At 35.0% G+C, this 21,440-nt stretch overlaps 1 protein-coding gene across 2 annotated transcripts in view; it reads left to right on the top strand.

Annotated features, from left to right (window-relative positions):
* LOC121370367 (unconventional myosin-VIIb-like) overlaps positions 1-21,440 on the top strand; it is a 162,006-nt gene that overhangs the window by 127,069 nt on the left and 13,497 nt on the right. For both annotated transcript variants that reach the window (XM_041495534.1, XM_041495533.1), the window contains 15 exons: positions 1,419-1,532; positions 3,199-3,423; positions 4,211-4,342; positions 5,566-5,724; positions 8,476-8,546; positions 9,073-9,262; positions 11,041-11,138; positions 12,185-12,272; positions 12,677-13,081; positions 13,456-13,592; positions 14,719-14,912; positions 16,615-16,737; positions 17,151-17,317; positions 18,517-18,593; positions 19,131-19,212. In XM_041495534.1, coding sequence (XP_041351468.1) covers positions 1,419-1,532; positions 3,199-3,423; positions 4,211-4,342; positions 5,566-5,724; positions 8,476-8,546; positions 9,073-9,262; positions 11,041-11,138; positions 12,185-12,272; positions 12,677-13,081; positions 13,456-13,592; positions 14,719-14,912; positions 16,615-16,737; positions 17,151-17,317; positions 18,517-18,593; positions 19,131-19,212 — 2,262 coding nt within the window. The remainder of the gene's footprint in view (positions 1-1,418; positions 1,533-3,198; positions 3,424-4,210; positions 4,343-5,565; positions 5,725-8,475; positions 8,547-9,072; positions 9,263-11,040; positions 11,139-12,184; positions 12,273-12,676; positions 13,082-13,455; positions 13,593-14,718; positions 14,913-16,614; positions 16,738-17,150; positions 17,318-18,516; positions 18,594-19,130; positions 19,213-21,440) is intronic.

Below are 21,440 nucleotides of genomic sequence, written 5' to 3'. Positions count from 1 at the left end.
AGAAGAAACCCACTATATTTTTCCATTAGTAGCAAGGGATCTTTTATATGCACCACTCCACAGACAGGATAGCACATACCAGTCTTGGTGCACTGGCTGGAACAAGAAATAGCCCAATGGGCCCACCAACTAGGATCGATTCTAGACTGATCACACATGAAGCGAGTGTTCTACCACTGGGCTACTTCCTGCCCCAAGGAATACAGGGTAACCATATTGCAGTATGTTGCAGTATAAAACTTCCCATAATCGGATGCTTCCCCAGTCGTGCATGTGAGTGGTAACGGTAATTATCTCCTGGTTGAGATCGGTGCTCTGTGGTATGTAGAGTGGCCCAAGGCGTGTTTGTATTGGGCTCCTGTATGACAAGTCATTGATTTTTCTTACAATGGTAGCGCTATGGAAAAATCACTATACGCACCATGTTTGTTTTATCATTGTTACATGTTACAGTGTATGTTTCATTAGCACTTGTGGCTGTGGGATGCAAACTGCCAAGCGATTGTTTAGGCTTAAAACAAATTATGTGTTTTCAAGAACATGCAGACAAAAATTAGGTATTTTAGGTCAGCTTTAAAAAAAATGTTTTAACAACATTCACCATTATAGGTCCAGATAAAAATGTTACTTATGTATTCTTTTCAGCTATATACCAATACAAACAAAAAGAAAAATTAAAATACATTAAAAAAAACCAATTAGGGTCAGCCCTTTCTTCTAGGTAGGTTCATGTTCTCAAAAAACCTTTTTTTTTAGAACTTTATCTGAATTGATCATCAAACTTCCTGAAAACTGAAATCATAACTACATGATTGTTTGTCCATAGAAGAAAATTACTAAGCAAATGCTATCCTATCTTTGGGATGGTGCATATAATCTCAAGCTGCTAATAAAAAAATGTAGCAGGTTTCCTTTCTAAGACTATACATCAGAATTACCAAATGTTTGACATCCAACAGCCGATGATTAATAAATCAATGTTCTCTAGTGTTGTTGTTAAACAAAACAAACTTTAATTTCTGCCCAGAAGTGTTAATCAAAATTCCTGAAAACTGAAACCATAACTATGCGTACAAATGTATGCAGGAGACAATATTTCAAAATCTTAGGTCATCAAAAGTTGGTCCACTTGAGTTTTACTTAGGTAATCGATTGTTCAGTTCATGAATATAGTTCTAGTAACCAATGAGTTAGACCTACCTAACTGCATGGTTCTATGCTATATTGGTGGTTCAAATGTATTAAAAAACTAAACTGATTTTCAATTTGAAGTCTAATAGGATACTTTTAATTTTAGAAATCAATGGTTCACCACATAACCTATTGGCTATTCACATGATTTTAAAGTTGCGTAACCGACACGCGAACACAACAACGGTTCTCGTGAAATATTATGCCCTGTGTATGTCCTGTTTCAGGATGTGTTGTCCAAGGAAGAAATGCTGCAGTACAACAAATCGGGTTTGATCCCGACGTCGCACATCCACCTGCACGACACCGAGAACATCCACTTGGCCTGCAACATCTTCAAGGTATGTCTGTGTCAGACACAACATGCAGGGGTGGGAATTCTCCTCGGAGCCCTGGTTTTCCTCTCGTGGAACATTGCGTTTCCTTGCATTTTAATAATTTTTGCCTCCAAAATGTGTCAGATGGCACAGATTTTAACCTAGGATTTCAAGAATTTCCCGGACCCCTCAAGATTTCCTCTTTTTTACAGTTCACCACCCCAGACCCCTCTAGATTTCCTCTTTTTTACAGTTCACCACCCCGGACCCCTCTAGATTTCCTCTTTTTTACACTTCAACACCCCGGACCCCTCTAGATTTCCTCTTTTTTACACTTCACCACCCCGGACTCCTCGAGATTTCCTTTTTTTTACACTTCACAACCCCAGACCCCTCTAGATTTCTTCATTTTTACACTTCACCACCCCGGACCCCTCTAGATTTCCTCTTTTTTACAGTTCACCACCCCGGACCCCTCTAGATTTCCTCTTTTTTTACAGTTCACCACCCCGGACCCCTCTAGATTTCCTCTTTTTTATAGTTCACCACCCCAGACCCCCCTAGATTTCCTCTGTTTTACAGTTCACCAATTCCCACCCTTAAACATGGGTCTTGTCTTGTTACCAGGCAACCACTTAAGGTTTAAGATGGATGCTAAAATTTAAAAATAATTTGACAAATTTGATCAGAAAATGGGCAGCCACATTTAAGTAATATTTACCTACATGTAAGCAAAACTACTTTTTTAAACTAGCAACACACATACAAATGACACATGGTATTTGAATTAGCTTTTTTGGTGAATTGGTAATGACTTGTATTCACCAAAGTCAACTTTAAATCATATTTGGCAGTTTGGTGAATGATATTTTAAAACCTTACCACCATTATATATATTACAAGCTGGTAGGTACTACAAATAACAGTATTCACATCAGATTTGCCAGAAATTATAATTTAAAAAAGGTGTTTTACGTAATGTTTACTTTAACAGTAAAAACATATTTTACACTTCCTAATACATGTAGCTAGGGTCAGCGATTTTAGAGTTTGACTAGTCTATATGTTTAATTGTTGTTTCCTAGGACACGGAGCCAATGTGAGTCTGATAATGCTTATGGATTTGATCTTTTCACTTTATATCAAGTGTAAACTGGATTAATATTATAACATGTTTTGGGGTTTTTTAATAATCAACTTAGCACATGTATGTTATACATGTGTAAATTTCGTGAATACCTTTAGCACACTAACCTGAAAAATAATGATTGTGTTTAAATTTTGTGACTTGCGGTTGGGCATGATGGACATGAAATTAATATGCATGCAATTTATTTTTTTAGTTTACATAAGTTTCAGGAATTTTGTCCACAAAGTAGACTGGATTTCATCTAAATGTTGAGAATTTAAGTATCGTATAGAAGTTCAGCTTTTCTTAAAGATCATTTCAGCATTTATTTTTAAATTGGTATCACATCCCTGTTTGTTACTTCCACATTTTGAAATGTTATTTGCTGTTGTTGTTTCAGGAACTGACCAGGTTTGTGTGGGACAAATTGGCCCTTGTTTGTTATTTCCGCATTTTAAATTGTATTTCCTTGTTATTGTTGTTTCAGGAACTGACCAGGTTAATACCGGACAAGCTAATCCCTGATTGTTACCTCCATCTTTTAAATTGTTGTTGTTTCAGGAGTTGACGAAGTTGATGCGAGACGAGCAGAAGGAGGATGACGTGATCCCCATCATCCAGTACATCGTTCGACTGGGAATCGAGCGAATCGAGCTGCGGGACGAGATATTCTGTCAGCTCATCCGCCAGTCCCGTGCGAACTCCGAAAACGATAGTCTACTCCATGTGTGGCTTATCTTGTGCCTTTGTACAGCGTCATTCTCGGCCAGCAAAAACCTTCATAAGGTGAGACAACCTCGTCATTTGGTTGTTGTATAGCTGTATACCTAGGCCTCTGATAATTGAAAATGTGCAGGAACTGTTTATGGGTTACGGTAAACAAATTCATGCAGCCATTTCGTGTATAGTCCGTGCCATCCTCATACAAAAATAAAAAAACGTTTTTTGTGTGCCATTTTTGTGTAAATAATTTCAGTTTGGTTTGACATAAAAATACAAGTCATAGTGTTTTGTAAATAAAAAACAACAACGTTTTTTTTGTGCCATTAAGAAAACAATCAGCTCAGAAATAAATAACTTGTAGTAAATTCCATTGTCTGAAAAAAGCATTCCCAGTGGGATGGACTATAAGTTTGTTCTAAATTTAATATGCAAACGAAAAATGGTTCATGCAAACTAGACATACACAAGTGAAGCCCAAATGAAACAGTTGTTCTCGCAGTTTTCAAAAGCCTGTGGATACATTGTAATTAACATGCTATTTTCTCGTTTTTCCATTATTAAAGAGCAGGATGTAAATCAGTAGTAGTGATCACTTGAGGTGCAAAGTATTGATTAAAAAACCTACTTTTTTTCCTCTTGCTTTTACCATGTAAAAAAACAAGATACGGTATTACTTTTTCCGGTGGTGATGGAGTTAACGTATGTTAGTATCATATGAGTTCAAACTTAGAAAACTTTAACAACATCAGTTCAAACATTTGGCATATAATTACCAACTAACTACTTGTGATAAAGTTTAGCGAATGTAAAACATAATATAATAAACTTAGTTCTTTACAAATTATTGCAGTATTTGTTGTCTTACGTGAAGAAGAACTGCTCCAACGCGGTGGCCGGCAAGTTTGCCATCATGTGTCACAATCACCTCACAGTGCCGAGAGCCGTAGCAAGGAAGCATCCACCGTCTTCTATTGAGATCATGGTAAGAATTGTGATAGCATCCACTGTCTTCTATTGAGATCATGGTGAGAATTGTGATAGCATCCACTGTCTTCTATTGATATCATGGTGAGAATTGTAATAGCATCCACTGTCTTCTATTGAGACCATGGTGAGAATTGTGATAGCATCCACTGTCTTCTATTGATATCATGGTGAGAATTGTAATAGCATCCACCGTCTTCTACTGATATCATGGTGAGAATTGTGATAGCATCCACTGTCTTCTATTGAGACCATGGTGAGAATTGTGATAACATCCACGGTCTTCTATTGAGATCATGGTGAGAATTGTGATGGCATCCACCGTCTTCTATTGATATCATGGTGAGAATTGTAATAGCATCCATCGTCTTCTATTGAGATCATGGGAAGAATTGTAATAGCATCCACCGTCTTCTATTGAGATCATGGGAAGAATTGTAATAGCATCCACCGTCTTCTATTGAGATCATGGGAAGAATTGTAATAGCATCCACCGTCTTCTATTGAGATCATGGTAAGAATTGTAATAACATCCACCGTCTTCTATTGAGATCATGGTAAGAATTGTAATAGCATCCACTGTCTTCTATTGAGATCATGGTAAGAATTGTAATAGCATTCACCATCTTCTATTGAGATCATGGTAAGAATTATAATAACCCCAATGACTTGACTTGACTTGTCTTGAGAGTTTTTTCATCCCTATATACCACGAAGGTTTCGAGCATGTCTATCCCAAGTCCCATCCCTGGATGCCAGTGGCCCGACTCGGGGCAACCCCAATGAGCAATCCATGACACCAGCTGTACATTAATTGTAAAACAGTTTATCAGTCCATAATATGATACATATTGGGCAGATTTATAAAGCCTGTTTACCTTTCATTCATAACTACATATATTTGTAATGTTTAAACATTTGTGTTTTAAAAAATGATAAATAAAGAAATGTGCTCTACTGATGTCATTAAACAAAACAAACTTTAAAAATAAAATTAATCCCTATTTACTGCCATTTGTATTCTATATCAACATGCATAATAACCATGTTGTCTTAGGAATCATTATAATATTTGTTAAATAAAATCTCTGTGCAATTATGAACTCTATGAGTAATAATTTGTTTAGTATCACATTTCTATTCTTAAATGACATCATTGTAAAACACTGTTTGTCTCAAAGTGACATCTCGTGTAATTAACAATGTGATGCTATGTTTCAGTGTCTCCGTGCTGTCAGTCCAATCATTTGTAAAGTGTATTTCATGGATGGCAAGACGAAGGCTGTCAGCATTCTGTCGTGTGACACGACCACAGACCTGCTGGAGAAAGTCGCCAAAAAGATTGGACTGAAGTCTGTAGAAGGCTGGTCAGTCTATGAGGTATGATTAAATCTATACAAGACTGGTCTGTGTATGAGGTATGATTAAATCTATACAAGGCTGGTCAGTCTATGAGGTATGATTAAATCTATACAAGGTTGGTCTGTGTATGAGGTATGATTAAATCTATACAAGGCTGGTCAGTCTATGAGGTATGATTAAATCTATACAAGATAATCTGTCTATGAGGTATGATTAAATATATACAAGGCTGGTCTGTGTATGAGGTATGATTAAATCTATACAAGGCTGGTCTGTGTATGAGGTATGACTAAATCTATACAAGGCTGGTCTGTGTATGAGGTATGATTAAATCTATACAAGATGATCTGTCTATGAGGTATGATTAAATCTATACAAGGCTGGTCTATGAGATATGATTAAATCTAGACACGGCTGATCTGTGTATGAGGTATGATTAAATATATACAAGCCTGGTTGGCCTATGAGGTATGATTAAATCTATACAAGACTGGTTTGTCTATGTGGTATGATTAAATCTATACAAGACTGGTCTGTCTATGAGGTATGATTAAATCTATACAAGACTGGTCTGTCTATGTGGTATGATTAAATCTATACAAGACTGGTCTGTCTATGAGGTATGATTAAATCTATACAAGACTGGTCTGTCTATGTGGTATGATTAAATCTATACAAGACTGGTCTGTCTATGAGGTATGATTAAATCTATACAAGGCTGGTCTGTCTATGAGGTATGATTAAATCTATACAAGGCTGGTCTGTCTATGTGGTATGATTAAATCTATACAAGACTGGTCTGTCTATGAGGTATGATTAAATCTATACAAGGCTGGTCTGTGTATGAGGTATGATTAAGTCTATACAAGGCTGGTAGGTCTATGAGGTATGATTAAATCTATACAAGGCTGGTCTATGAGGTATGATTAAATCTAGACACGGCTGATCTGTCTATGAGGTATGATTAAATCTATACAAGGCTGGTCTGTGTATGAGGTATGATTAAGTCTATACAAGGCTGGTAGGTCTATGAGGTATGATTAAATCTATACAAGGCTGGTCTATGAGGTATGATTAAATCTAGACACGGCTGATCTGTCTATGAGGTATGATTAAATCTATACAAGGCTGGTCTGTGTATGAGGTATGATTAAGTCTATACAAGGCTGGTAGGTCTATGAGGTATGATTAAATCTATACAAGGCTGGTCTATGAGGTATGATTAAATCTAGACACGGCTCATTTGTCTATGAGGTATGATTAAATCTATACAAGGCTGGTTTGTCTATGTGGTATGATTAAATCTATACAAGACTGGTCTGTCTATGAGGTATGATTAAATCTATACACGGCTGGTTTGTCTATGTAGTATGATTAAATCTATACAAGACGTCTGTCTAGGAGGTATGATTAAATCTATACAAGGCTGGTTTGTCTAGGAGGTATGGTTAAATCTGGTGATCTGTCTATGAGGTACGATTAGATCTATACAAGGCAGATCTGTCTATGAGGTATGATTAAATATATATAGCATTGGTCGGTCTATGATTAACCTTTAGACTATTGGATAATTTTTGACAAAAACCATGCCTGCAGTAGTCAGAAGGTTAAATCTATATAGCGCTGGTCTGTCTAAGAGGTATGATTAAAACTATACACGGCTGGTTTGTCTATGTGGTATGATTAAATCTATACAAGACTGGTCTGTCTAGGAGGTATGATTAAATCTATACACGGCTGGTTTGTCTAGGAGGTATGGTTAAATCTGGTGATCTGTCGATGAGGTATGATTAGATCTATACAAGGCAGATCTGTCTATGAGGTATGATTAAATATATATAGCATTGGTCGGTCTATGATTAACCTTTAGACTACTGGATAATTTTTGACAAAAACCATGCCTGCAGTAGTCAGAAGGTTAAATCTATATAGCGCTGGTCTGTCTAAGAGGTATGATTAAATCTATACAAGGCTGGTTTGTCTATGTGGTAAGATTAAATCTATACAAGGCTGGTTTGTCTATGAGGTATGATTAAATCTGGTGATCTGTCTATGATGTATGATTAAATCTATATAGCATTGGTCGGTCTATGATGTATGATTAAATCTATATAGCACTGGTCTGTCTAAGAGGTATGATTAAATCTATACCAGGCTTGTCTGTCTATAAGGTCTGATTAAATTTATAGATACAAGGTGATCTGTCTGAAGGTATGATTAAATCTATACAAGGCTGGTTGGTCTATGAGGTATGATTAAATTTGGTAATCTGTCTATGAGGTATGATTAAATACAAGGCAGGTCTGTCTATGAGGTATTATTAAAACTAGACAAGGCTGGTAATCTGTCTATGAGGTATTATTAAATCTAGACAAGGCTGGTCTGTCTTTGAGGCATGATTAAATCTATGTAAGGTATAGGCTGGTCTGTCTGTCGGGTATGATTAAATATATAGATGGCTGATTGTCTGTAGACGGTACTCGCCTGCCTGTAAGATATGATTAAATCTTTAACAAGGAAAGTCGGTCTATAAGGTATGATTAACTCTATGGAAGGCTACTTATGTCTGAAGAAGGCTAGTCTGTCAGTTCATTATGATTAAGTCTGTAGAAGGTTTGTCTATACATGTACATGTATATGAGATATGCTGGTAAATTAAATAATTATTTTAACTGTAAGATGTGAAAAAGCTAATTGGATCAAAGTGTTGGTACCAATAAAGTACTGTTGTATGGAAAATGTTATTTTACGACATTTATTTGTTTTCAGGTTACTAAGGAGTATGAGAGATTTATTCGTAGTTATGAATATGTGGCGGATATTCTAGCAGAGTGGGAACAGTAAGTATAACAATAGAATTTTTCAAAAAAACTGAATTATTATTTTAATTTTTTTTTAATTTTTAACCTTTAAATTATCATTTAACAGTTTAATTTCTTGTAACCCAGCTCACAATTTTATCAGCAGATTGATTAGTAAGCATTTTGTTATATACAAATTATTAGTTTAATTCATACATTCACTAAATTCTATCACTGACTTATTACTCATTGATTTGGTTCTTTTATTCTTGTTTGATATCCAACAGCTGAGGTTTCTTTCATACTGGGGTATTGTTACATATTTCCATCCACCAATCCATCAATACATCATCCATTCATTCATCCATTCATTCATTCCCATTTCATACCATCCATTCATTCATCTTACCCATCCATTCATCCATTTTTCCATCCATCTATCCATCCATCAACCCCATTCACTAAGTCACCCAAAATACTTTCATCCTTTCATCCATCCATCCATCCATCCATCCATCCATCCATCCATCCATCCATTCATCAATTCATTGATATAATTTTTCAGAGGTGACCGTTTGTCAGCCCAGATGAGTAAGTATGAAACGGTCTCGAAGAAAGGCCCCAAGATGGCGCTGGGAGGGCTGGATGCTAAGCTGGTGTTCAGGAAGCGTGTGTACCGCCATGTTCACGACATTCCGAATGATCCGATAGAATACCACCTTCTGTACGCTGAGGCAGTGAACAAAGTGGTCAGGGTGAGTAGTCTAGTTGGTAAAATTCTCACTTTCCAAAAATGCGATTCCGCATGCAATTTATCCGGCGTGTTTCTGTGTGCCAAAATGTACTTTTCCATATCTGTGTTTTTACAAGCAGATTACTGTAAAAAATTTGACGTCAAAGAAGTGTATTTTAAGCCAAAAGTAAATACTTCATATTATGATGTCAATATGCTATGCGTGTGGAAAAATTGCTGATGAATCAACTTTTTTTTTCCAGCAGAATTGCGTATATGGAAACAGTATTATATAAATGCATTGTATCGATAAACTTACACACGGAAACGGGGGTTTTCATTTTAATTTTTATTCACATATTTAAATACATACAGTACATCTACACAAAACTATGATTGTCACATTAAAACATAATATATATCCATGAATATTATACGAACTTGCAGATATTGCTTGATACATTGATGAAAATAAAGACTGCTCAGTATTTTCCCATCTTTTTCTTATTCTAGAAGCCTTTGCTGGAGAGTATAAATATAATGAATATAATTCTATTTCTTTAAAAAACTTAATATGTTCTAAACAGGTTTTCACATTTGGTAATACTTTTTTCATTCTACATATATGTATATATTGTTTTATTGACAATAAACACAAGATAATAGAAACAATTATCAAGCGAGCGCTTGACGTGAATTTTGACATTATTGCTTATCACTATAATTACATATTATAACTTCTCTTTTTAACATTCTTTCTTTCTAAACTTATATATTTATTTTATGTCCCCATTACATCAACCAGCCTATTTAAATATATTTCTATTAACTAGTCATTTATAATACTACTATCTACATGTACATATGCATTAATATTAAATATATCACCATGTACGTTATTTGTATTATAAGTATTACTATTACTATAATCAGCATACTACCACAAAGTGTATGTACTTCCAGTATTTAGCTAGTATAATCTAATTTATATTCTGTGAGGCGATGAATCAGGGCATCCCAACCCTGGCATCGTCAAAATGAGCTGGGGTCAATAAAAAAATAATAATAATAATAAAACAAAAAAAAATAATAAACACAAGTCAATAATGTCAGGTTTTGGAAAATTAACAAAAATGCTGAACAAAAGAGTATTGGTTCTATAAGGTATAGTCTTATTACATTTTGTTTTCAGTGCCTCCAAAAATACAAACCAAACAGTTCAAACACACAGAAACGTGCTTAAAATCACGTTAATGGAAAGTTGACTTTAAATAGATCAGATATTTTCTATTTTATTGTTTGTTTCTACTATGTTCAACCATCACAATAATGGCTGGTTTTATTAATAAAGACTACAGATGGGTATTATGAGAATGTTTGTATAATGATATATCTAAAGAGATAGATAAATATAAAAACTTTAAAACGACACAAAAATGACATATCAATGTCGGCTAGAAGAGGTGTTATAACACCTGAAAGATGTTGAGATCAAACTTTTTGATGATCTCTATCTTCAGAATGAAAGGTCAGATTGATTTAAAATGTATACACTAATCATAACTCATGTCTTGTTTTTCTTTTCTTGCTGTTTGATATTATTGTTCATGTCTTTATGATTCATATATGGAAATAAATGATTGATTGATTAATAAATAAATAGATAGATACATAGATACATAGATAGATACATAGATAGATACACAGATAGATAGATTTTATGTGGAATACTGGTACTGTAGTAAGGCTATGTTTATGTATGGGAGATTCCAGTTCAGTGTTTATTGTTGTTGTTCACAGCTGGATGAGTTCTCCGTGTCGGAGAAAGTGGCGTTACAGCTGGCCGGTCTGCAGGCTCAGGTGATCTGGGGAGAGTTTGAAGAGGACAAGTCTTTCAGGTAAACAACTCTAGAACAGAATGTTTTGAGATCTCTTTAAAGCAAGTCCACTCTCTAATGGGATGCATCTTTTTTAGAACTACCTTTTAATACTGCTGATAGTAAAGTGTTTTCTTCTCCTCATCAAATAGTCATTCAAAACATGTACCTGTCGGGGATGGGTCTAGAAATTTATCATACAGTCACTGGCAATGTATGATGACGAGATATGACCAAAAATATAGTTCATGTGGCATAAGCCCAACTCTTCTTGAATATTTCAGACTAGATTTTCAGTAATAATCACTTTAAATAATTTGTTTCAATGTAGTACAGTGAAACCCCTCAAAACCAGACATTTTACACGGTCCAGTGATTTACTTATCTTTTAACAGTAAAATTTACCCCTCTAAACTGCACCTGACAAAATTATTCGGTCCCATTGTGTTCCTTTAATGCAAATTTTACCTTAGAAAACTGGATGGTCACACCAGTGTCAATCATTACTGCATTACTTATATTTGAATACCCATTAAGCCGATAACGTGATTGCATACACAGAGCTAATTACATGTGCGCATGCTCCAGTGTCACTGTTGTGCAGTTGACAAATACCAATTAATGGATTAATTAACAGCTTTGATGTTTAAATAACTGGAGGAAATACATGTACTCCCTTTATTCTGAGCTCGATTGTTACAAAGTTAGATTAACTTACAAAGTTGATTGAGCTCCCTTTCATAGCCTACATGTACGTCTCACGATTACCACATTGAACGGCAAAGCAACTAGGAATTTAATTAATTTTTCCAATTATTTAAACCCTTTTTTTTTGTTTTGTTGTTATTTTGTAAAGAACACCAACCAACAAATGGTTTACCTCGATATTGAAACCTCTGTAAACTGGATTTTTTTCTTGGTCCCATGGCTGTCCGTTTTTGAGGGGTTTCACTGTATATACAAATATCATTTTGTGTTGCAATAAAGATACCAAACTTATACATTTATGTTTATTTATGAATTAGAGTTTAGAAAAGCAACTAATTGTGTTAATGTTTTGTGTACAGATACAGTGAAGCAGAACAGTATTTGAGTAAGAGAATTCTGTCCTCATCAGGAAGAAACTGGTCTGTGGAAGTTGCTAAAGCTCACAAGGTATTTACTCCAAATGGAAAGGATCATTCAGTATCTTATACTTAATTTATCAACAACTTTGGATTACGAATGGCTGAATGCATTGAGATATAAATTAATATATAATTTTTTGCAATTACTAGAATATTTTTAGGGTGGGTGGGTAATGTGGATAGATTTTAGATGGCAAAATGTATTTTTATTTGGTTACAGGTTGAAATGATTTAGACAAAACATGATGTTTGTATTTCCCAGTAAATTAAAGAACTTCCAAAACTTGAAATAGGCTATTGTTTATTTTATTTTTCAAGAATTTAGTAACAGATTATGAAAAAATAAATTGGGTATATGGATGTTGTATTTCACAAATATAAGCACATTATTATGATAAGCTGGTGATCTAATGGCATGGATTTTAATTTCAGCACTATGGAACGGGGAAAACTGAGCTTGAAGCCAAAGTCTGGTATCTGACGTGTGTAAAACAGTTCCCACTCTACGGCTGCACGCTGTTTCCAATTGTTCACAAAGGCTTGTGGTCCCACACAAGTGACGCCCTTCTTGCCATCAACATGGATGGAATCAAGTTTGTTCGCGCCAAGGACAAGTCTGTGATTCACGATTTCCGCTACTCAGAGATCGAGTCGGTGTCGATAGATGCGAATGACAACTACGTGACGCTGGAACTGCGCAACAAGGCTCAGACTGACTGTCCACAGAGGACGTTCATGTTCGAAACTAACTACAAGGAGGACATCGGCCACCTCGTCGCAAGCTACTCACCACACCATGCATCGTGGATGAAACACGACTACGAAGGAATGAAGAAGGTATGTTGACAGTACAACTATTCTCCACACTCTTTTTTCTTCTCTGTGTTCTGTCTCTCTCTATCTCTCTCTCTCTTTTTTTTCTCCCTCCCTCCAAATGTTTGACATCAAATACATTGCAGATAGACCTAGTTAATTCTCGGTCAACAATATATTTGACTAAAATGTCTTTCTGCTACTGTAATTATCATAAGCTAGCACTAAATAATAATAAATTATACCCTAAAAAGTGTTTGAAGAAAAATTATGATTATTCCAGAAAGATATTAGGAAAAAATGTTTTCTTTATCTCTGAATCGCTTCTAAGTCATTAAGAAAAACTTTTTTCAACCTATTAAAAAAGCTTTGTGTATAATGTGTCACATCTGTTGTAGATAAAGATGACGGATGAAGAAAAACTGAAACTTTACGAAGAATTAGTCCGATGTCGAAAGGCTCTGTCTGAAAGTCGTCTGCTACAGCGCCCCCTGCAGGACAGTGGGGCAGGTTTCCTTAGGAACACTCTGAGAAGGTGTGTTTGTTTTTAACAATCTCTGTACTCGTGAACTGATAACAATAGTGTTTACACGTTTCTTGGATGGAAGAAAATGTTTTATTTAATGATGCACTCAACACATTTTATTTACGGTTATATGCTTAAGTACCACACAGATATTGAGGAAGGAAACCCACTGCTACCACTTCATGGGCTACTCTTTTCAATTAGCAGCATGGGATCTTTTATTTGCACCATTCCATAGATAGGATAACACATACCACAGCCTTTGATATACCAGTTGTGATGCACTGGTTGTAACGAGAAATAGCACAATGGGCCCACTTGACAGGGATCGATCCCAAACTGACCATGCATCAAGCGAGCACATGACCACTGGGCTACGTCTTGCCCCTTTCTTCGATGGATATAAACATAAAAATCTAATTGTGATGAATATCTATGACTGACATTATAACACCCATTCCAATTATTTTAAAATGTTAAAAAATGGTATAACCTTTTACAAAACTTGTCAATTATGTTTATAATCGGGAGAGGTATAATATAAGCTTAAATGTTTCCTTAAACAAGAGCCTAATAATATAATTTCAGGGAACCTTTTTTTTTTTAATTTTGCTTAGTGACATCTCTGGTTAATTGAAAATTAATTAGCAACTACTGTTCAGATATATAACAATTGTTTGGGTTTTTTTCTGAATTTATTGACATATAACAGTCACAAATTGTATAAATTGCTTAGCGTAGCGAAGTGATTTTATACTAAATTTGTGACTGTTATACATAGATCAATTTTTTTAAAATGACAAACAATTTTTATAATTACAAACAATAATTCTATTTGTTAAAAATACACAAAAATCAGTTTCTAACATCCTCTCCATGACCTTTTTTCATGCAATAACATTCCATTTGACGTAATGACATCATTTTCTGAGGTTTATTAAGTTTTTAAGTGACATCGCCCAATCAGAATAGAGTAAATCGTATAATGTCTGGAAGTTTGTGCTTATATATTATTAATAATTACTCCACAGATTAACTATTCAGTTTTAAAGTGAAGTCGCCCAATCAGAACAGAGTATAAATCGTATAATGTTGGGAAGTTTGTAATAATATATTATCAATTTTTACTCCACAGACTGACCAAGTCGAGGATTGATCGGTTACAACATTACGCCGCTTCCAACAGCGGCCAGTTTGACGTGAGTTACTGGTCGTACACCAAGAGTCCGCTGCGCCAGAGCCTCACCGCGATACACGACCCCACGGTGGAGGAGATCGGGGTGAAGATGTTCAACTCCATTCTCGTCTACACCGGCATCGAGGAAGCAGGTGAGTCACAAAACATGTTAAATATTGAACTGTTAAAGAGTTACATCTGGGTCTGTGTAATGGTTGACAGTTAGATTTATATTGCAGAAATGTAATGTTAGTGTCATTCCAACCAAACATATATGCATGTAGCAGCAGCAGCATCATCATTTGCAATTTAATTTAGGAAAATAAAATTATTGTGCTCATCTGATGCCCAGTTGGATTGATCCACATCAGTGGACCCATTGGGCTATTTCTCATTCCAGCCAGTGCATAAAGAAGGCCATGGTATGTGCTATCCTGATTGTGGGATGGTGAATATAAAAGATCCCTTGCTACTAATGGAACAATGTAGCGGGTTTCCTCTTTAAGAGGGCTAGGTTTTAGCTCAGTCGGTGGAGTACTAACTTGAGGTGCTTATGTTGTAGTTTCGAATCACCTCTGTGGATCCGTTCATCTGATTGAGTTTGTATTGTTCCAACCAGTGCACCACAACTAGTCAAAGGTCAATATGCTTTCCTGTCTGTCGGAAAGAAGAGCCAAATGTTTGACATCCAACAGCCGATGATTAGTTAATCAATGTGCTCTAGTGGTGGTGTTAAACAAAACAAACTTTAACTTTTTCTCTCTAAGATTATATAAAAATGTCCAAATGATTGACATCCAATAGCTGATGATTAATAAATCAATATGCTCTAGTGGTGTTGTTAAACAAAACAAACTTTTAACTTTTAAGACTATGTCAAACTTACCAAATGTTTGACATCCAATAGACGATGGTTTAAACCAATGTATTAATATAAAACAAGTCATTATTACATACACACTAAATAATGCAGTTACAATCAGAGCCATGTTCAGGAGGGCGAGTGATTGCTTGTTAGACTGGTTTTTGTGTCTTGATGTTAAATGAATGTGATATGATAGAACACAATGGTACCAGTCAAATTGTTCGAAAGCACATGTCCCCCTGAACATGCTATGGGTGTTCATGTAGACTAACATTAATCATTGACTAGAGTTATTTCCCCTATCAATTATCCTCCATAGATCTTTTCTGAATGAGGCAGGAAGTAAAAGAAAAAATCTACCTACCAGACATCTTATCACGTAGAGTAGGGGAGATAACTACAATGAATTATGGAATTGGCTTGGAAATATAATATATATCTTATTTAAACCACTTTAATATTACCACAAAATTTAAATGATAAATGATCTGTCAACAAGCAGTATGCCTATATTTTTTCCTATATTTAAGACCTCTCCAGATGTAAATCTTAGCATAGTAGGCTAACTTGTTGTTAGCTTTGATATATATGTATAGTGTTTTTCCTAGCTTGTTTAGGTATGGTGCGTCACCATCAATAGCGTACCGCCATGCTGCCCTGAGATTAAACGAGCGTTTCTCAATTACTGACTCTAAAATTACCTTTTTTAAAACACTCAGAGAATGTGTTATTATAAGAATCTGTTATTTACATGTATGTTCGTCATTCATTTATTAATTACATTTATTTTAATTTCAAATGATTTGTTTGTCTTTAATGAAACAAAAGTGCTCTGAAAATAGTGAAAATGCCCCAAGAGTGTTTAGTCTACCATGCCTTGCCAAATTTCTAGAGAAAACACTAATGTAAGAGGGATTAATAATTAAATTTAGAAAAAGTATTAAATTGTCAAATTCTCCTCTGACTGTAAGTTTTGTTGTTGTGTTCAGTAGCGGGAGAATCTCATGACCATGTCGGCATGGTCCAAGTCTTGATGCAGAAGTGTCTGGAGAACGATCACCTGTGTAACGAGTTCTACGTACAACTCATCAAACAGACGACAGACCATCCAGGTAAGTGGGTCAGTTGACTCAACTGATTATTATTATTATTAAGTGGTTTAACGTGTCCATGTACCACTATGGTTTCGAACACCGGTTCAGTTGAGGGCTGTTCAAGAATTGATCGCATTACGGGGGGGGGGGGCACTGTAATTATAATTTTGTTCTTGAAGAGTCTGCCACATCTCTACTAATGTTGCAGATCGTCAATTGTTTAGCTTAATTGCCTAATTCTATTTCAGAGTTTTTGATTATTGCAGCAAAAACTAGAACAATATTGAAATAATTAGTGGTGGATTTTGTTGAAACTCTAGTCAGCACAAGTTGTGGATTTTTCTTTAAATTAATATTCATAAATTCTTTAAATTCTCAGCATGTGTTGCTTGATGTTTAAAACCTTCTGATGCTAATTTCTTTGTTGTCAGACCCTAACAGTTTGGTAAACCAACGAAGCTGGCAGCTTATGGCTGTCACAACAAGCACCCTGTCTCCACCAAACTCACGTGTTCAGAAATATCTCCAGTGTCACCTCAAGAAGTGCTCCATGGATTCCACAACAGAGGAAGGAAAATATGCCAGGTTCTGTCATAAGGTAAGACTACAACATCCATACAAAGTTAAATTTATAGATATAGTGGGGAAGATTTTTTATGATTTGGGAAAAATTAACAGAATTGAAAAATTCAGTAATTGAAATAAAATTTCTGTGATTTTTTAAAATTATTATTTATTTGATTTTTTTATTTGAAATGTTCACAGTATTATTTCCAGTCCAGACATAAATATAAACATTTATTATATTATTCCACAAAATACAAGTTAGAGCTTATATGCTGGTAAAGGATTGACTACGGCATGCAGAGGAATGTGATTATCTTTATGGATACACTGTTACTGCTCTCACTGATAATAACCCACCGCTAAGCTTGATGCTGTAAGATAAACCTGGCCTTGTCTGGTTACTTTATTATCAAATATATACCAGGAAAGGTTAACACTATTTATTACCCCATTGGGCACTCGTCTTTGCCAGTACTAAATATGACATCATCACAATTTGGCAAACATACACAATGACATCACATACTTTAAAGCGTTTGCATTTACATCTATCAGTTTTTATTGTTAAATTTGTAATAAAATGCTCTTTTAATAAATTCATTACAATTTTTTTGACAGAATAAATAGAACTTTGGTTTTTAAAAATTATTTGTGATCATGAATAAAATACAAAGTCATAGCAATACTCAGAACAGTGTGTGTAAAGTTAACATTGTTTCTATATCAATGTAGTCATAATGAAAATAGAAGGTTCTTAAAGAGAAAAAATTACTAAGGTAATATTTTTCAGTTGTCACTCATTATAGCTTGTGACAACTGAAAATGATTTCACTCAGGACATAAATTTGATAATAACTGGTAACTAGTTTATTATCCTCTATTCTGACAAAATAGAACTGATAATGTTCTTAACATGCCAAGAACTGTGTTACACCTGCTTTAGTTGCCATTATTATGGAATATTATATATGTATATGTTGTGAACACAAAACCAAAGGGTAGCTTTACATTTTCTGACACCCAATAGCCGATGGGTATTTTTGTGCTGGGGTGTCGTTAAACATTCATTCATTCATTCATTCATCCATCCATCCATCCATTCATTCATTCATTCATTCATTCATTCATTCATTCATTCATTCATTCATTCATTCATTCATTCATTCATTCATTCATTCATTCATTCATTCACTCATTCATTTATTTATTTCAATCTTTGATTCTTTTCAGTGTCTTTCAAGAACTCTAGAGAAGAAAAGGAGAAAGTTTGCTCCATCTACTAAAGAGATTGAATGTGTTGCACAGAGGTCAGTTCACTGTGTCATTTAAATTCACTCCCATTTTCACTATAAGTGTCATTTCACTTGTGTATCAATTTCTCTCATCCTTCCTTGGATGTCTGTCCATTATTCAGACATTTGGTCTAGGATTATAGATTCTGTGTCTGTCCCTGTCCCCTTCCCTCTCCTTGCCCACTCTTTCTGTGTCTGTTTGTCTGTCTCACCCTCTTCCTTTGTCTCTCTCACCCTCTTTCTCTGTCTCTCTCTCTCTCTCTCTCTCTCTCTCTCTCTCTCTCTCTCTCTCTCTCTCTCTCTCTCTCTCTCTCTCTCTCTCTCTCTCTCTCTCTCTCTCTCTCTCTCTCATCAAATTAACCATTTTTAAATTACTATGAGGCACTTTTCAGGTTGCAAACTTAACATTGTTTTGTTTGTACTGTTCCACAAAATAGATGAAAAACTTGCAGCAGAAAAACCATATAAAATAATAAATATATTGACTCCATCATACACTGTGTGATCAATTCTTGAACTTGCTTTACCTAAATGCTGAATGTTTATTTTCAGACGTCTGATCACAGAGCAAGTGTACTTCCTGAATGGGGAGCATCGGGTGGTGGAATTTGATTCAGCAGCAAACTGTTTTGAGGTACGTCCGGGTTTTTTCACCCATACAAGATACAAGACACCATTCTTTATACGGTGATGGCGGGACGTAGCCCCATGGTAAAATGTTCATCTGATGCACGGCCAGTTTAGGATCGATCCCCATCGGTGGGCCCGTTGCGCTATTTCTCGTTCCAGCCAGTGCACCACGACTGGTATATCAAAGGCCGTGGTATGTGATATGCCATCTGTGGGATAGTGTATATAAAGGATCCCTTGCTACTAATGGAAAAATGTAGTGGGTTTCCTCTCCGAGATTATATGTCAAAATGACCAAGTGTTTGACATCCAATAGCCGATGATTAATAAATCAGTGGGCTCAAGTGGTGGTGTTAAACAAAACAAACTTTAACTGTATATTCAGATGTTTGTTTAGTGGTGTTCTGATGATCAATTATATAAAAAAGAGTTAAGTTGGGCTCGAGTGGTGGTGTTAAACAAAACAAACTTTAACTGTATACAGATGTATATTCAATTATATAAAAAAGAGTTAAGTTGGGCTTTAGTGGTGTTTGTCTGATGATCAATTATATAAAAAAGAGTTAAGTTGGGCTCGAGTGGTGGTGTTAAACAAAACAAACTTTAACTGTATATTCAGATGTTTGTTTAGTGGTGTTCTGATGATCAATTATATAAAAAAGAGTTAAGTTGGGCTCGAGTGGTGGTGTTAAACAAAACAAACTTTAACTGTATATTCAGATGTTTGTTTAGTGGTGTTCTGATGATCAATTATATAAAAAAGAGTTAAGTTGGGCTCGAGTGGTGGTGTTAAACAAAACAAACTTTAACTGTATATTCAGATGTTTTTAGTTTAGTGGTGTTCTGATGATCAATTATATAAAAAAAAAAAGAGTTAAGTTGGGCTCGAGTGGTGTTGTTAAACAAAACAAACTTTAACTGTATATTCAGATGTTTGTTTAGTGGTGTTCTGATGATCAATTATATAAAAAAGAGTTAAGTTGGGCTCGAGTGGTGTTGTTAAACAAAACAAACTTTAACTGTATATTCAGATGTTTGTTTAGTGGTGTTCTGATGATCAATTATATAAAAAAGAGTTAAGTTGGGCTCGAGTGGTGTTGTTAAACAATTATATAAAAAAGAGTTAAGTTGGGCTCGACAAACTTTAACTGTATATTCAGATGTTTTTTTAGTGGTGTTCTGATGATCAATTATATAAAAAAGAGTTAAGTTGGGCTCGAGTGGTGTTGTTAAACAAAACAAACTTTAACTGTATATTCAGATGTTTGTTTAGTGGTGTTCTGATGATCAATTATATAAAAAAGAGTTAAGTTGGGCTCGAGTGGTGGTGTTAAACAAAACAAACTTTAACTGTATATTCAGATGTTTGTTTAGTGGTGTTCTGATGATCAATTATATAAAAAAGAGTTAAGTTGGGCTCGAGTGGTGGTGTTAAACAAAACAAACTTTAACTGTATATTCAGATGTTTTTTTAGTGGTGTTCTGATGATCAATTATATAAAAAAGAGTTAAGTTGGGCTCGAGTGGTGGTGTTAAACAAAACAAACTTTAACTGTATATTCAGATGTTTTTTTAGTGGTGTTCTGATGATCAATTATATAAAAAAGAGTTAAGTTGGGCTCGAGTGGTGGTGTTAAACAAAACAAACTTTAACTGTATATTCAGATGTTTTTTTAGTGGTGTTCTGATGATCAATTATATAAAAAAGAGTTAAGTTGGGCTCCAGTGGTGTGATGACTAATTAGGAAACATTAATTGTAATTATTCCTATAGTCTAGATTATCAAATGTAGGTGAAATCAGCTGAAGTTGGCATTGGTGTTTAGTGTACGTAAACACAATTTAACAGACAGGTATCAAAAACTAAAATAAAATTAGCAATAATTTTTGGGTCTATCCTGATGAACACAATATGCATACCACAACTGGTCAAAGGTTTATGCTTTTGTGTCTGTGGGAAAGTGCTGATAAAAGATTCCTTGCTGCATTAGGAAAAATTTACCAGGTTTCCCCTGATGATGTGTCAGAATTACCAAATGTTTGACATCTAATAGCCAACGATTAATTAATCAATGTGCTCTAGTGGTGTCTTTAAAAAAAACAAAAAAAAAAAAAACAAATAAGCATACATGTATATGCTATATATATGTCTTTTGAACTAAAATTCATCCTAAGTTCATGTGTGTTGTAATTATATAATTAAAAGTTGATCAGTTGGTGCAAACCGATCATA

This window comes from Gigantopelta aegis, chromosome 4, assembly GCF_016097555.1.
Source record: "Gigantopelta aegis isolate Gae_Host chromosome 4, Gae_host_genome, whole genome shotgun sequence".
Taxonomy (NCBI): domain Eukaryota; kingdom Metazoa; phylum Mollusca; class Gastropoda; order Neomphalida; family Peltospiridae; genus Gigantopelta; species Gigantopelta aegis.
Note: the sequence above shows the minus strand (reverse complement) of the source record. Positions and strands in the feature narration are given on the sequence as shown.